Source organism: Pseudopodoces humilis, chromosome 7 (genome assembly GCF_049639895.1).
Source record: "Pseudopodoces humilis isolate 2021_Gansu_Grassland_sample_001 chromosome 7, ASM4963989v1, whole genome shotgun sequence".
In the NCBI taxonomy this organism is placed as follows: Eukaryota; Metazoa; Chordata; class Aves; order Passeriformes; family Paridae; genus Pseudopodoces; species Pseudopodoces humilis.
Window position 1 is genome coordinate 32,708,537 of NC_142206.1, and position 16,150 is coordinate 32,724,686.

Below are 16,150 nucleotides of genomic sequence, written 5' to 3' on the forward strand. Positions count from 1 at the left end.
TCTTGCTAGATTTTCTTCAATGGATCAAGTCTGGAAAAAACAACAGAAAGAAATTTGGTTTTGAATCAAAAAATATGATCTTACTTAAATATCAAAAGCCATCTTCCAGGGAAAGTGATCTGAAGTTAAACCAGGAGCAGGGGGAAGAAAGGCAGTGGATGATTTTCCATAACGTTTGAAAGCTGAAATCAGCCTACAGTGGCAAAACTGGCGGTTCCTGGGTTCATGCTGCAACCCTAGCTGCACAGCAGCTGTAGGGGGTTTAGATGGCTCATGTTTTGATCATGTTTGTGACCATACATGTGAACATTAAAGCAAGCAGGATTTTTCTCTGAGCAAATATTAGATGAATGCATTTCCTTTATGGACCAAATCCTGCTTCTAATGGAAAGGAAGCAGGATCAGGTTGTCAGTGAATACCTGCACAAAACAAAAGCATGCAGACAGAGACAGGAATATTTGTTGGGCACTTTTATTATTCATTTAGTCTCCTAAATAATTTCAAGCAACCTTTTGGGAAATAGAGCAAATGTGATAGGTGATCAGTAACACATCAAGAGTAATGAAATTAAAAGCCCAAATGAACATATTGTGAATAACTAGAAACTGTTTGACTAAGCTTTACTTGATCAATATTTTGAAGTAAAAGTGAAGCAAAATTCCCTCACATGATGTGAGGTTCCCAATTGAGAATAAGAGATCTGAGCCCAGAAAATATAGCTGCATTCATCCAAGAGTTCATTTCAAATGAATAGTTTCACCATCTCTTCCATAAAAGAGAAAAATATTTCAGATGTTTATTTTTAGCTTGGCACATGAATAATAGAAATGAAAGGATCTGTGTATTTAATGTGAAGGAATTCTCAAAAAAAAATCTCAATATATGGGTTAATAATTACATATCAGTAGAGTTTTGGGTTTTTTTTTTCTAATACCAGTACCATGTTTTTAAATGACAAGTCTCAGCTGTTGTGAAGTCCAAGGTAGTCGTGTGCCCTGAAACACCCAAGAAATAGTATTATCCAGTATGACACATGCCTAGATATGTCTTATTGTGATCATAATATAGCCTAAAGGTAAGAATACAGAACAATCACTTGTGTGTTATTTTTTCAATGCTGTTTGTGTTTGTCTGCATCAAAGAAAAGCTTCTGCTAGAGCTATTTATATCATTGATCAATAGAACTATTAATGATGGTTTATAAATGCATGAGACAAGTTTTAAATTTAGCATGTACTTTAAAAATGAAATCTATTAGTACATTAACTTGATCATGTTTCATCACTGAAAAGCCAGTTCATCTTGAAAAATGGTTTCGAAAAAGCAGAATGTACCACCATGACATGAAAGATACTTAAAGTGTCAAACAAAAACTCTGACTCTGAATCACCAAAGTATGAATTAAAGGACTGATGTTTTCCTGTACTGAGGGTTTACTGGAGGGATGGTGACGGTCCACATTTACTATCATTATGACCTAGAATGTTGAGTATTTCACACCTGCAAAACTACTTTGCAGAATCCTGTCCTGTGTCCTCCATCCACGTTCTCCTGAAGTCAATGGGACTTTAGGACAGGTTTGGACTTGATACTGAAGACTGTTGATGTCTTAAGTTTTATCTTTCATATTTTCCAGATTCTGTACTGCATTAATATATAACTCTGAACTTCATATAAAGTGTTAGCAAGTTCTCTTTGCAGGGTAGTTAGAGAAAACAATCCTTTTCTAGCCTGAGAACCAAGGACACCTTTGCAGCTCCAAGCCCAAAAAACATAAATAATGGCAATAATTATATTTAATGTTATATTATATTTAATAAATAATTATATTTAATAATAATGGAGCGCAATCTGGAAGGATGGGACTTCATAAACTAAAGCTGTAATTGGACAATTAACCCAAATATGTAAACGGACCAAAACTTATAAAAGTGTGAAAACTCATGACGGGTCGTCCATCTTGGGTGTAGCCACAGCCGGGCTCTTGCACTGCCCAAGACATATCCTGTGAAGGCCTTTTGAATAAATACCTGCTTTATTCCTTTAACTCTGTCTAGCTTCTGTTCTAGGCAGCCTCCCAAGGCATCACTGTCAGCATGGAAAACATTGTTGACAGAGATTCTCAGAACTGAGGTGGTTTTCTATGAACTTGGGGTCCCCTTAATAGGTGAGGTGTATGGAATGATTGGCAACCCTTGTGGTCAGTGAGAATTAAATCTGGTGACACATTTGCCTAGTCTTTTAGAGCTATTTGCTGTATAGTCACAGTGTAGGACAGTTTCCTTTCTAATGTACTAACTAATTAATTAATTTAATTTCTAATTAAAGTCAGTGGTGATTCAGCAAGATGAGTTTTGCTTTTTTGAGTTCTTGGCTAACAGTGATAGGAAAACCATGGTGAGTAGAAGTATGTAAACACAGTAAGATAGCTAGATGTACATTCTAGACACGGGACCTATTATTTAGAATTAAGACCAGTCTCTGCCCTTTAACATCATTACCAAGGAGAGTACCCCACTTAATTCACCATAAATAGAAATTCCTAGATCCTTTTATTTTAACACGGAAAACACAGTGATGTCTCAGAGCTTGTTAAGTCTAGATGTTGTCCCTCTGCTTCCTCTTCATTCTCCTGTGGGGACCATTTTCTTCTGTGAGAATGGGATCTTCTCTGCAGTGTTACTGCGGATCATCCTGCTCAACCTAACAAGACTCAAATGCAAGAATAAGATTTTCAAAATGATGAGCAACAGAGGGAAAAAATAGAACAATCATGGAAGATTCAGATTATTAAACAGTAGGTATTAACCACTCTGTTCCCTAACTTACCTTATATCTGAGTTTCATTGCCTCCCATTAGTGAGGTAATTAATTTAGCAGGAGACATGAAAGGAGCTAGAGATGGCAGCAGACATGGGTGAGAAAGAAGTCAAGTATAGGTTTCTAATGGTGGGCAGTGGAAAAGTGTTTTTGACATATGTTTTGTAAAAGTTATAAGAGTGTAAAGGACTGAATACAGAGGGGTGTGAGATGTGGTACCTTTTCTACTGTTTCATCCAGGGCTGTGTCCTGGTTATTTATAAAAGGAAGGGCAAAGCCTTGCAAGCCAAGGCAACATGTCTAATCTTCTTGTGTAGCTTTGACCACTTACAGTGAAGGGTTAATCCAAAACCCCCTAAACTAAAATGCTTCCTGCTTAAGTGGAAAATACATATATATCTAATGCTTTTTAAGAGAAATGTTGTACCCAAGTATTGTTTTGTGAGCTGGGAGTGCTGCGCTGAACCTCTGGGGCAAATGTTTGCACTGAGTTGTTGAAAGAGACTGAGATTGGCAACGCCACCCTGCCCTTGGCTAATGAGCCTTCCCCGAGAGAATATCAAGTGCAATTACCTTTCAGGGAATAACAACATACCAAAGTACCATGGACCCTGCAGAGGAAAATGAAACACACATTCGTAGGTAGAACCTGTTATGAATCAGCATTAATTATCCAATAGAGAGAACGGGGTTGCAATAAGTCTCAGTTCCCAACTCACACCATAGATCACAGCAAACGTGAGCTACTTATAGAAAAAACATTTGTAAAGTTCAGTTTGCCCTAGCCCCCCTCCTTTCCATGTACACTCTGCACTTGAGTTGTGCTTGGGGGCTGTGCTTCTGGGACAACATTCCCGACCCACGGTTTGGAGGTGACTGAGTGCAATAAAAGAGGGCTGTTGGCAGCGAGAGAGGCTCCCGAACGTCAGCAGTACAGCGAGGCTGAGGCAAGGACTCACTCGAGGTTTCACAGGTGCTGACTGGCTGAGGACACCAGGCCCCTCTCAGCAGCGCTCAAGGAGGTCGGGCTGCCGGATGGCCGCCTGCCTTTGGCCGCAGAGCCGGGGAAAGCGTCCCCCCACGGCTGGTTGTCCCAGCAAAGACCAGAAACGTGGGACAGTCCCGGGAGACGGGCTTTTTGCTGCGCACATTCCTAAGAAGGAGACCGAGGGAGAAGGCGGGACGGCCGCATATTCCGGGTTGAGACAGCGGGAAGACACGCGGCTCTGCCAGAGCTGAAGAGATGCGGGGGGATGCTGGCCGGCGCCCCTGTGCCGGGGCTGCGCGGGGGCGGAGCACAGCGGAGCGGGAGGCCCGGCCGGAGCAGCCGTCCCGCACGGCCCCTCACAGCCCCGCACGGCCCCTCACGGCCCCGCACGGCCCCGCACGGCCCCTCACGGCCCCGCACAGCCCGCACGGCCCCTCACGGCCCCGCACGGCCCCTCACAGCCCCGCACGGCCCCGCACGGCCCCGCACAGCCCGCACGGCCCCTCACAGCCCTGCACGGCCCCGCACAGCCCCGCACAGCTCCGCGCATCTCCGCACGGCCCCTCACAGCCCCGCACGGCCCCTCACGGCCCCGCACGTCCCCGCACAGCTCCGCGCATCTCCGCACAGCCCCTCACGGTCCCGCACGACCCCTCACGGTTCCGCACGGCCCCGCACAGCTCCGCACGGCCCCGCGGAGCCCAGCAGCGGCAGCCCTGAGCGGCCCCGGCGGCTCCCCAGGGAGCGGGGAAACGCCGCCGCAAACTCTTCGGACGTGAAAACGGCGCGGAGCGGGGCCGGCTGCTTTGCTGAAAGCGGGCGCACGTATATTGAGTTTGTCAGGGATCATAAAATGCGAATTGATTATTCAAACAGCCATTGATTATAAAAGAATGCTTACTGCAGCAATGGGAAAGGTTAAAAGGAAATTGACCCTCTGCGTACGTGACATAAAGTCATTAGGTAAATGAGATATTCATACGGGGTGTAATCAAGGTCATGCTAATTTTATTTGCGGTATTCGACTCAAATCTCGAGCTTCGCTTGGGGACAGAAAATTGCCCCCAAGGGAAATGAACCGCCAGGTAGACCACAGGTGCCAAAAAAAACCCAAAAAAACCATAAAAAACAAAAGCCAAACAACCCAAAAAGCCCCAGGTAAATAAAAGCCGAGTAGGGGAGTAAATTCCGCCGAAGCCCCTTGTCCGTGGTGGGCACGAAGCGCAGGCCCAGCCCCAAGCCTGGTGCGGCCGCGGGGGACGGGAGGAGCTGGGGGCAGGAGCGGGGCTCCCCGCCGGGCTCTTCTCACCTCGCTGCTCCCGAGTCCCCTCCGACCGGGGAAAGCTGGGCGTGCGAGCCGTGTCAAAGATCCTCGCCTCTCCCAGACAGTAGGAGAACGTGTAAAAAAATTAGATTTATTTATGCACATATTTATCCCCTCTAATTATAGAAATTAATCCTCTTACTTATGACTAAAAGGTAACGTCTAAGGCGTCCCTTTGATGTTTAACAGCATCATTTGTGGCTAACATTCCAACTGATTAAGGAATAATTGTTGTTAAATGCTTTACAAGTGGATAGTGTTTAATTGAGAGGCATTCATAATTTTACGGCTTACCACAAAATGAAACGTAATTAAAAACGCAGAAACTTCCAACTGATTTTGTTCCAATTATGTTTATTGTTCAGACTAATTACTGCACAAGACGGGGTACTTTTCCCCATGTCTAAATGACACACGCTTCCCAAATACACCCTTGCAGGTTTTTCTTTTCCAGGTACAGGCTTGGGACGGCTTTCTGCAGCCTCCGCTCTCCCCACCCCCCACCCCTCCCCATTATAATTAAATGCTCCAGCCTTTTCTTCTCTCCCCCATGCAACACCTTGGGATGTGAGAAAGTGATGGCAGCTTTCTTCCCTCGGAGCTCGAAGTAATTGTAGAAGGGCTGATGAATTTCTTGAAGAAACACTTGCCACACACTGAGGAAACCATCTCCTAGCAGGATTTTACAAACCAAAGTAAACAAAGCACCCCAGGGGCGATTTCCTCCTTTTGCGCAGCGTACTTCTCAATTTACCTCAGAAGGGATCACAAACACACACGAGAGTTATAACAGAAATCATACTTGGTTTGGGAAACATATTCTGTACAAGAAGCAGAGAAATTGAAAGTGTTCAAAGGAAGGGACGGTCATTAAAATACCTGCCAGGCGCGCAGCCATTCCCTTAACTAACCTTCCATCTTTCCCGTGAACTCAGAAATCTCTTCAGCATCTATTTACACATAGATATCCCAGGGGTGGGGGGGGTGTTGCGGGAAGGGGGAAGGGGAAAGAAACTAACCCACACACCCCTCAGGTCCATCTCACCAACACCTTTAAAACACCCTCATCCTCTGAAAGGGGTGGGGAATAAAGTTACCTGCCTAATCTCACTGTTTGTTCTATCGAAGAGAGTTTATTGTGCAAATGGATTTATTTATTTATTCCTGAGTTTCTCCATCCCTCAGCTGGGCTCTTGGAGAAAATAAGAGAGTTGCCTGAGATCATGCTAATAAAAAATCACTGCTTACGGTTAAAGGGAATAATCACATCGATCAGACCCTGATAAATAGGGGCAGGGGGCATCAAATGCCCAATACTGCTTACAGTTCACTTTTTTTCCTTTGGGTTCCAAACCGTTAGGAAAGGATCACACACATATTTATTGCTTCTTTTGTCTCCTTCTTTCTAGCAAGATTCAGACCCCTGCGCGTGTGTTTGTGGTTCTGGGGCTTGTTGCTCTCTTTGGGAAGGCTGTGGCATGCACAGGTGTGCTTTGGCTCATCACTGTAACCCTGTACCATTTCCCAATTCTCCTGGAGGGTTTAATCTAGGTGTGAGAGCAGAAAAGTCTGTAAATTCTACTGAGGAAATAAGAGGGGCCAGGGTAAAGGGGGGGGCGGGGGGGGGGGGGGGGGAGAGGAATTCCCTCTTTTGGCGAGTCAGAAATAGCCCAAGCTTTCCAAAAGGATGTTAAAATTGGACATAATGGAGAAATACCTCCTTCAGGTTTTTTTCCCCCCCTTTTTTTTTTTTTTCTTTTCCCTCTTCAGGTATGAGTCTTGAATCCTTTCATTAAACTGACACAGATTTCCAGAGATGGAGAAAAGGAGGGGTATCTGAGGTGGACATTTTATGTAAATGAGCAAATCCGAAATGTATTACAAATCCACTGTAATAAAACTGACAGTTTTGACAGTATTGACAACATAAATATATGTTGGAACACAGCACTTTCAGACACTTAACCGATGAAGCAATAAAAAGATTCGACTACAATATTTCAAATAATCGACATTGATGTTTTGATACATCATTTTTATACCTCGAATCGATCTATCACTCCATGACCGGTCAATTTTAAGTAAAAATCTGCTGCAATTATTTACGCTATTGCCAATGACGACCTAATAACTGTTTTCAATTAATTACAGCAAAACTAAGCATTATGAGGACTAACCGGCCGCATATTCCATTGTATGGCATTTCTTGTATGGAGAGCAAACACGTATATGCATATTGCATTCTCTTTGTGGGATCAAAAGAAAGACATACAAAGACGATCACAATCTTGGGGGGGTGGTGGTGGAAATAAAAAGCAACCTCTTTTCGGGAACACACTGCCGGCTCTCACCACGTACTTCTAGGAAACACGCTATAATATTTTGTCAGCTCTCTCTCTGTGCAATACCAAACGGGGCTCTCAAGATTTTTTTTTTTCCTTTTCTCTTTGGGCTGTGCGCTGAATCCCACTTCAAACAATGGGCCGAGCAGTTTCTTGAAAAAAAAAAAAAAAAAAAGGGAATTTCGTGCTTCGAGTGATTGCTTGTGTGTTGTGAGAGTCTCCGGATCATTTCAAAAGAGGTAGGAGTATATTGTTCTCTCCGGACCGAGAACTCCAGTGTAAAAATGAGAGCGCTCCTCTTCTGGAGTTTTATAGGCAGCTGGAGAACAAAAGGGGATATTTTGAGTGAGCTGGAGCAGAGCTCTGAGCAGAGTTTGAAGCCTTTGCAGATTCTCTGGTATCACACTAAAGCCATTAGTTTGCCCTAACTGTCCCTTTGGTTTCCATGTCATTCTGGAAAGATTGATTATTTTTTTTTTTCACGCTTCGGGCTTCTTCAAACAATTGCAAACTAGATTTTTAACTACCCAGTGCAAGCAGTGTTAGTGGGAAGCCCTGACAGGTTTGTGGTTGTTTTCTTCCTTTTTTATTTTTTTTTCCTCTGGTGTGTGATGGAAATACATTTGTCGACTGTTTATGGTCCCCACTTTTATGAACGTTCCAGCCTAAATAAAATAGAATCTAAAAAACAAATAAAAAAAATAAATTAAAAAAAATTCTCATCTCTTCTCTTACTTTAGCGCTTCAAACCCACCCGTGTGTACAAACCGAACAAACGCGAAGGGGTTCATGTTCTATGCTCCTTCCCGGGGCGGGTTTCGCCCCTTAGGGATGGAAGGCGGGCCTGGCCACAGCAGTGTCCCGGGGGAGCCGCTGAGCCGGGGCCGAGGGCCCTGCGGCCGCCGAGCGAGCCCCGCGGACGGCTCGGCTCCGCTGGGCTTGGAGCCCCGCCAGATAGCGCTAGAGGGCTGCTGATGGAGCGCCGGCTGCAGCCCCGCGGCCCGGGCAGCCAGCGGGGAAACGGGGGCGCCGCGGCAGAGCGACCCCGCACCGCTCGTGTTTCGTCCAGAGTTGGGGGTTTTCCCTCTAAAAAAAAAAAAAAAAAAAAAAAAAAAAGAGGGCGGAGAGGTGGAAGAAAAAGTAAAAGGAGAAGTTAAGAGGTAAGTAAATGAACCTCTTCCTAATCCAGCTCCTAAAGATCTCAGTCATGCCGCAGTCGAGGTCAAGAAAAGTTCACCGTGATGGGCTACCATTGACTTTCAGGACTAGAAAGATGTTCGACAAATAATAATACATTTCTGAAAAGCGAAGTACACTCCTGGCAGACGGGAGGATCAGGGTGAGGAGCTAAATGAACCCAGTGATCTGCAGAAGCTAAAACGTGCATGATTTCACAGGGGCACCCGAGATGGGACCTCGAAAGTCTTGCAGCTGCGGGAAGTCGGAGACGAATCAAAGAGTGCTGAGACGAATAAAAAGTGACTGAAGTTGTAAAAAGCAACCGTGAGGGCAAAGGAGAGTGTGGTAAAGAGCGGGTTTGGGGCTAGGAATTTAACTGTGGCACAATCCTGATTATAAAAAGAGAAAGGTATTAAACTCCACACTTCGCCTTGCAAGCAAACAAAAAGTAAAATTCACGTGAATTTCACTACAGTGTCACGGTGATGTCCCGCGTCCACATTTTAACAGGCAGATTGCTTTCTTCATTAATTATGATGCATTGCCTAGAATGATAGTTCGAGATAAAAAGCCAGTTCGAATATGCTGAATTTTTCACCGTGTTCCATGATATCCCTGACCCGTCTAAGAGGAGTTTTGCTTTCAAATGCAGTCTACGTGTTACCGAACACAATGGCATCATCCAAAATACTTGAACTCAGCACACAAACAAACAAACATTGAATAAAGTTACAAACAAGATTAAGGTTCAAGTTATTTGTCCCTGTAGCAAGGCGTCAATTGTCCTAACAGATGTAGTGACGTTAAGAGGATTTAAACCATGCGAATTTAATAAACCAGATTAGCAATAGGTGCTTTCCACAAATGCTAAGAACCGGAAAGTAAATCTAGCCTAAATTACCCATCGGACGGGAGGATCACCTACAAGGAGAGCTCAAAATTTCCTACAAGGTCCAATAGGATTTTGTGCAAGCATGACTTGTTTCCCCCTAAAAACTTTCTATTTGCATTAAATCTTGTGCTAGGAGCACACGCGCGTGCAAAACAGCGGTTTAAGGTCCCCGGTGGGATTTATTCTCGAAAACTGAAATATTACCTGTTGTGCCATCCGCTTTTGCAAGGCTGTGGAAAAAGAGAGAGAGAGAGGGAGGGAGAGAGAGATGTAAAGAACAAGCAAGAGAGGCATGTCTCAAAGCCAGCAAAGGACTAAGATGCCACACTTCGGAAAGGCTGATTGAAAACAGACTCTTCTTAACTTTTAGAGGATTTTCTCTCTCGCTCCCTCCGAGGGCTAAGAAGCCGATTTGGGAGTTTGAAGGGAATAGGTTTCAGCATCCATATTTGTTCTGGTGCACTTGTAAAATGCGATTTGAAGAGGATCTTTAGCCCTCTGATTGTCTTTGTATTGTTTTTCTTGAAACGGATCTTTTGCCCTTAATGAATCCCCACACAGCTGGACAGCTCCTGCTCGGACACTGAGAGCGCTAACCCCAAACTGACCCCAATTTGACACCACAAGATGAAATTTTACCGCCTGTTAAAACCATTTCCAGCCTCGGCAAAAGGAGCTGGCGGTTGACTGAGATGCACTTCCATACCGGACACCTCATTTCTCTTTGGACTTTTGAGCCAATGTATAAAAAAAAAAAAAAAAGGAAAAGAAAGAAAAAAAAAAAAAAGAAAGAAAAAACAGGAAGAAAACACCACCCCGACTCGTATCTCACACTTTTCCTCAAAACATCCCTCCCTCTGAGCGTGATGCGGGAGAAACAGAAATTAGCCATTTTATATTACCCGAATTACTTTTTTTTTTAAAAAAAAAGAAATGTCACAAGTTGAGGCGGGGGGCGGGGGGGGTAAATAAAAGATCACCTAAGTATGTGAAAGTCCTCACACTCTGCACGTACGTATCCCATTTTCCTCCGAGCTCCTAACAGCATCTTTGTTAATAGATGAGTACATTCACTTAAGGGCGCTAAATTAAGATCCCTTTTTAATGGCTAAACTGTAGCGCTTTATAAACCATGTTCTCTGTGTGCTTTAATCCACTGGGATAGTGATGAGGAGAAAAGGCTTCAACTCTTTTCACGTGGAAAAAAAAGGACACAGAAGGAACATGAAAGATCTTCATTTACTATATGAAATTTCACTTTCTATCAAGTTAAAATAATTTTTAAAAGTTGGTCCCTGTACCAGATTACAAACATGCACAGCAGGGCAAGACAAAGCAGGGGGTTAATTAGTTTAGGAGGGGGAAAAATTAAACAATTGAAAGAAGCAGCACTGAACACTGCAGAAGTCTTTGGCTGCTTTTTTTTCAGCTTTGATTTTAGTCTGTTTTCTCAGAATTTCTTAGTCAAGGGAGCTGAGATTTACAGAGACTTCTGTGAAAAATAGAATTAGCAAAAAAAAAAAAAGTGGTCTAAAATTATATTCTAATCAATAAAATAATAACTTCTTTTTGACAACAAAACTGATGAACTTACAGCTTGAGGTCTGAAGAAATGCATGGAGTCTTAAATGCAGCTAGATTACTTTTGTACAGACAGTTTATAAGGAAAGACCTCTTCTTTGGTGATACTGAAACTATTTTAAAAGAGACACATTTGTATATCTCAAGAGACAAGGCTCTGGGTGTGCACTGCCACGGTTAAAAAACAAGTTTGGAAGCTACAAATATTTGAACAACGTCCTCTAAGCTGGCTGCATCACAATTAAACGATTCCATGCAAGTTGAGAAATCTGGCATCTTTCGGGTGCGGGGGGGGGGGGGGGGAAGGGGGAGAAGAAAGAAGGGGAAAAAACCCAAATAACATTCACCGATGACTAGATCTCTTAAGAAAAAAAAAAATCTGCTCGAAAACTACAGCTGTAAAAGTAGGAAAGGATTTGCATAACCTACTGCTCTGTAGGTCTCCGCGCACCCAAAGGATTAGCCAAGCATTCATTACCATGAATATCTTGAATTACGTTACCGATTTATACGACAGAGTATAAAATACTGCACAAGAAGGCTGGCTTTTTCCCTGCGAAATGAATTGACTTAACCACTGCTTGAAAGAGATCTACATACTAAGGGCTCTTCTACTCACCTCTCTTTACAGTCCCGTGAAAGTCAGTCACAGCAATTCGGTTGCTCTTAGGACTAGCTTTAATCTTGGAGGAGATCCGCTAGGGAAAAAAAAAAAACCCGTGTCTGCTCTCCGGCTTCTGGCGGGTTTTAAGCAGGGTGCAACTCTGGCTAAAAGTAGGAGAGGGACTTTTCTCCGTATTCCACTCATATTTGTAAATACAGCCCTGCTCTGCAGGGCTCGGCGCTAGCGGAACATGCAGGAATGCCCACTGGCGTTTGTCAGCTCTCCACACTATCTTTCTTTATACGTGAGGGCTGATTTCCCGCAGACATCATTGTTATGATGGCTCATTTAATCAAACTGTTTAATTGCTCCGGTAATCACTATCATCATCACAGGTACTCAATCATTCATCATTTTGGAGGGGTTTATTGACCTCTGGAGCTCATTCCCTTCGCCTATTAAAATCAGGCCAAATATCTATAACTACCCCTTGAGTCATTTTCTTAAAGTTAAAAAAAAAAAGAAAAAACAACAAACCTCTGAAAAGCATCGTCATCACCACGAAAAGCAAACCAAACCAAAATCTAACGGAATAATATATTTTCTGCCGTGTATTTTCAAAAGCCATCTACGTATGAGGCTACATTCACAACCGGGTACATAATCATTGATAAATTCCACTATTAACGGGATAGTCTGTTTTAGATTTTATGTGCAGGGGACCGTGAACGAGGGTGGGGGGTTGGGGAGGACAAAACTGCAGCAATCGATAGTTTGACCATCGCTCCTCCCCTAAACTTCAAGCATCCCCCATGATTGATGATCCCGGGTAGCTTTGGTAATTGACTGCTCTGAGGTAAGGCATGGTGTAGCTTCAGCGAAGTGATTGGGCGAGAGAAACGCACCAAAATTAACGTGTGTGTGTGTGTGTGTGCCCGTGTGTTCGGAAAAGTTCATTTGGTACTCAAGGGTGGGGGGGGGTGCATCATCTCACTTAATTTGCTAAATAACCCCACTGTAATTAGCACTACCATTAGAAGGCATTACCGAGCTAATACTCCAGCATACATTCCACAAGCGCAACGTCGATAAACGGTAAAGTCCAGCAGCACACACACGGTAAATACTGCGCTCACCGCCGGATCCGCTCAAAACGAACATGCAAACAGAAATCTACATAACATCTGGATCTCTCCTACAAAAGACTGAGCATGACTTTGTTTTTAAGCCCTTTACAAAGCCTGGCAGCCTAATCGCAAAACTAAAAGGGATTTCCCCCTCTTCCCTCCTCCTCTCCCCGCCCCCCCCCCCCCCCCCTTCAAGACATCCAGAGCGTGTTTGATAGCAGCGATCACTTAATGAAGAGCGGTGCCCAACACGGTTTGAACGAGGCGTTCTCTCCATGCCCTGGAAAATTAATTTTTAGAAAAGCACAATGAATTGTCAGAGGGAAGAAGGCCGGCCGGCGGCGCGGCGCGCTGGCGGAGCCGGGAGCGCCGGGCCGGAGCAGCCTCGCTGCCGGGGGCAGAGCAACTTTGCGCGGCCCCCCCGAGCGCTGTAGCTCCCGGTGCCCCCGGGCTCGGCACCGCGCGCGGCAGCGGCGACAGCCGGCGACCTGACCGAGCGGCCCCGCGCGCCGCCAGACGCCCCACGCCGCGGGTAATCGGAAGGTATTTTGTCGCTCAAATAATCTAGCGCAAACCGACCCGGGGCCGGGCTTCTACCGCACTTTTCTTCTCGCTCTCTGCAGTTTCCCCTGCCTCTCCCCCCCTCTCGCACACACGCACTCTCCCTGTCCTTCCTCCCCTGCCTCCCTCCCTCGCTCCCTCCCTCGCTCCCTCCCTCCCCCCTCCCTCCCTCCCTCCCTCCCTCCCTCTCGCTCGCACGCTCGCTCGCTCCTTCCTACACGGCGTGCTTCGCTCGGGGCAGGGGCTGCTGCGCGGCTCCCCCCGCGCGGCGCCGCGGCCGCCCCGCCGCCGCGCTGCGCATCCCCGGCGCTCCGCCGGCTGGGGCGCCCCGCCGCCCCGCGCCCGCCGCCGCGCCCCGCCGCTCCCCGCCGCCGCCGCTCCCCGCCGCCGCTCCCCGCCGCCGCCGCCGCCGCGCTGCAGGACTGGCTATGGCCACCACTACTTCCGGGTTCCGTCACTTCATTCTCCCGCCGATCAGCGCCGCAAAACTGAGCCTCTTCTATAAGGCAGCCGGCAGCCAACCTGCCAACACTTACTGACACTCACTCATCCCAGGGAGTGAGGGAGAGAGGGAGACAAAATACCTGCCGGGAGGAAAAAAAAAAAAAAAAAAAAAAAGGAGAGAGGGGGAAGTGCGGGCTTTGCAAACTATTCAATTTTTCTTCGCATCTTTCCCCACCCCCTTCACAGTACTTTGAAAAAAACAAAACAAAACCAAAACCAACAACCCTATAAGCGATCCTAAAAGGCAAAACCCGAGCACGGAGTTACTGGAAGAAGAAACCGGGGTTAAAAAGATTCCTCCTCTCTTCTTCATCATCATCAACCATCATTCATTCACTACCTTGACATTCCCTGGCTTTGATTGACAGCTGGAGTGGCAAAAAGCCATGAGACACGACAGTTTGGTTACATGTGGGTTGCTGACGGGCCGATCGTAACCTTCAGTTTGGGGGCTTGACAATTTTTTTTTTTTTTTTTTTTTTTTTTGCGTAGAGAAAGAAAAAAGGAAAAAGAGAGACAGAAAAAGGAAAGAGAAAGAGACAGAAAAAAAGAAGAAAACACAGAAACTCATCGTGGTTCTTGACTGTTTTTTATATATTGTTGTTGTTATTGTTGTTGTTATTATTATTTACCCATATTGGAGGATAGGAGAAGTCTATAAGTGGGTTGCAAAAAAAAAAAAAGGAATCTTCTTCACTCTAAATCACTTTCTTTGCTGGACTGGGATATTAAATATACGACACATCCAGGAGTTTATTGGAGCGCAGACTGATGGCGCAAAGGGTAGGTTTAAATCTCCAACACTTACCTATATATAAATCCTCTCTTAAGAGGGGCCTGTCCGATTTGCTCTCCTCTGTTGCTGCTGATGATGGCGGCCACTATTAAAAAATAGCAGCAAAAATTATTCGCTGGCTTTTTGTGTGTGTGCATGAGTGTCTCTGTATGTGTGTCTCTCCGCAATTGTTCCACGCTTTCTTCCTCTCTAGCTTTTTCCCCAGCAGCGCGATTTCCCTGCTCTCTGCCTGCTCAGTAGCACGGGTTTCACAGGGGAAAGCTTGCTGCTGCTTCTGCTGCTGCTGCCGCCGCTCCTGCTGCTGCCTAGCAAAGACTAAAAAATACATATGTGTGTCTGTGTATATACGAATGTATATATATGTATACACATATAGCTGCTGCTTTTTTTTTTTCTTTTTTTTTTCTTTTTTTTTTTTTTTGTCTCTGGCTGTGACAAGGACAAGGGGAATTGCTACTAAATAATGTTTCTGGTAACTTTCAGATTATTTCCCCCTTTATCTCCCCCCTCTTCCCGATGCACCCTACCTTTCCTCTCTCTTTTCTAGTGTTGATTTATTTATCTAGTTGGTTTTGATTCTGCTTGTTTATTTTTTTTTCTTCTTTTTTAATGCAGAGTAACTCTAGTTTCTCTCCTCCGTTTCCTCCCTTTTCATCCCCGTTTCCTTGTTAGGGTTTCTCCTGCCTGTGCTGAAGAGGACCATCTTCCCCCACACACGCAGACAGGCTAACACACTTTCCCCTTTTACCTCTCCTCGCACCCCCACTTCTCCTTCAGCCCCTCCAGCCCGTGCTCCCGGTCCCAGTTGATTTCATTTTGAGTATTTTTCTCTCTGCTGTGGCTGTTCTTGTTTTGTTTTGCTCTGTTTGTGTCTGTCCGGGTGCTTTACTCTCTTCTGACTTTTGTTGTTGTTGTTTGTTTGGTTTGTTTTTTTATTTTTATTTTTATTTTTATTCCCCCCCTCTCTTCTCCTCTTTCTTTTTCTTTCTTCTCTTCCGGCCCGCTTTTTGACAGTACGATGAGCTGCCCCACTACGGCGGGATGGACGGAGTAGGGGTGCCGGCGTCCATGTACGGGGACCCCCACGCCCCCCGGCCGATTCCCCCGGTGCACCACCTCAACCATGGGCCGCCGCTCCACGCCGGACAGCACTACGGCGCCCACGCCCCGCACCCCAATGTCATGCCGGCCAGCATGGGCTCCGCTGTCAACGACGCTCTGAAGCGGGACAAGGATGCGATTTACGGGTAGGTGCCGCCGGGCCGCCCGGCGCCAGGGCCCGGCTCCGCAGCGCGGGTGCCCGCGGAGCGGCCGGGGCAGGAGCTGGGCGGGCGGGCAGCGGCAGCTCCCGCGGGGCCTCGGCGGCAGCGGCCAGCCGGGCCCCGGGGCGGAGTGGGGCGGGGGGAGCCCGGAGAGTCCGGAGGGGAGGCG

General features: G+C 46.0%; 2 protein-coding genes across 8 annotated transcripts in view; one reads left to right on the forward strand and one right to left on the reverse strand.

The window, feature by feature from the left end:
• Nucleotides 1-6,950: 6,950 nt before the first annotated feature.
• Nucleotides 6,951-13,025, reverse strand: LOC148184001 (uncharacterized). 5 transcript variants are annotated; one of them, XM_088058377.1, is made up of 5 exons: nt 12,779-13,025; nt 11,747-11,825; nt 9,751-9,776; nt 8,244-8,561; nt 6,951-8,156 (listed from the first exon to the last, which is right to left on the reverse strand). In XM_088058377.1, exons 1-4 carry the CDS (start codon nt 12,890-12,892, stop codon nt 8,436-8,438), a joined length of 345 nt encoding a protein of 114 aa, XP_087914503.1. In that variant the 5' UTR covers nt 12,893-13,025; the 3' UTR covers nt 6,951-8,156; nt 8,244-8,435. The 5 variants fall into 5 exon arrangements, 4 of the variants coding, with proteins under 4 accessions (XP_087914503.1, XP_087914501.1, XP_087914502.1 ...); XR_015773020.1 differs by lacking the exon at nt 8,244-8,561 and having other exon boundaries at nt 12,269-13,025; XM_088058375.1 differs by lacking the exon at nt 8,244-8,561 and having other exon boundaries at nt 6,951-7,794.
• Nucleotides 13,026-13,296: 271 nt separating this feature from the next.
• The window catches only part of MEIS2 (Meis homeobox 2), a 174,040-nt gene continuing 171,186 nt past the window's right edge, over nt 13,297-16,150 (forward strand). The window contains exons 1-3 of one of the 3 annotated variants that reach the window (XM_088057623.1): nt 13,297-13,401; nt 14,416-14,706; nt 15,734-15,966. In XM_088057623.1, coding sequence (XP_087913749.1) covers nt 14,695-14,706; nt 15,734-15,966 — 245 coding nt within the window. In that variant the 5' untranslated portion in view covers nt 13,297-13,401; nt 14,416-14,694. Of the gene's footprint in view, nt 13,402-13,882; nt 14,707-15,733; nt 15,967-16,150 lie in introns of those variants that run through there. The other 2 variants (XM_005520330.3, XM_088057622.1) reach the window with 2 other exon arrangements.

What these genes read in the sequence shown, in the direction of transcription:
- LOC148184001 (XM_088058375.1), bottom strand. Translation starts at nt 12,892, where the DNA reads ATGTTCGTTTTGAGCGGATCCGGCGGTGAGCGCAGTATTTACCGTGTG. An exon ending in TCACGGGACTGTAAAGAGAG is followed by an intron (nt 9,777 to 11,746) that starts GTGAGTAGAAGA and finishes CTTTTTCCACAG; the next exon opens with CCTTGCAAAAGCGGATGGCA. An exon ending in AAAAGCGGATGGCACAACAG is followed by an intron (nt 7,795 to 9,750) that starts GTAATATTTCAG and finishes TTTGTTCTCCAG; the next exon opens with CTGCCTATAAAACTCCAGAA.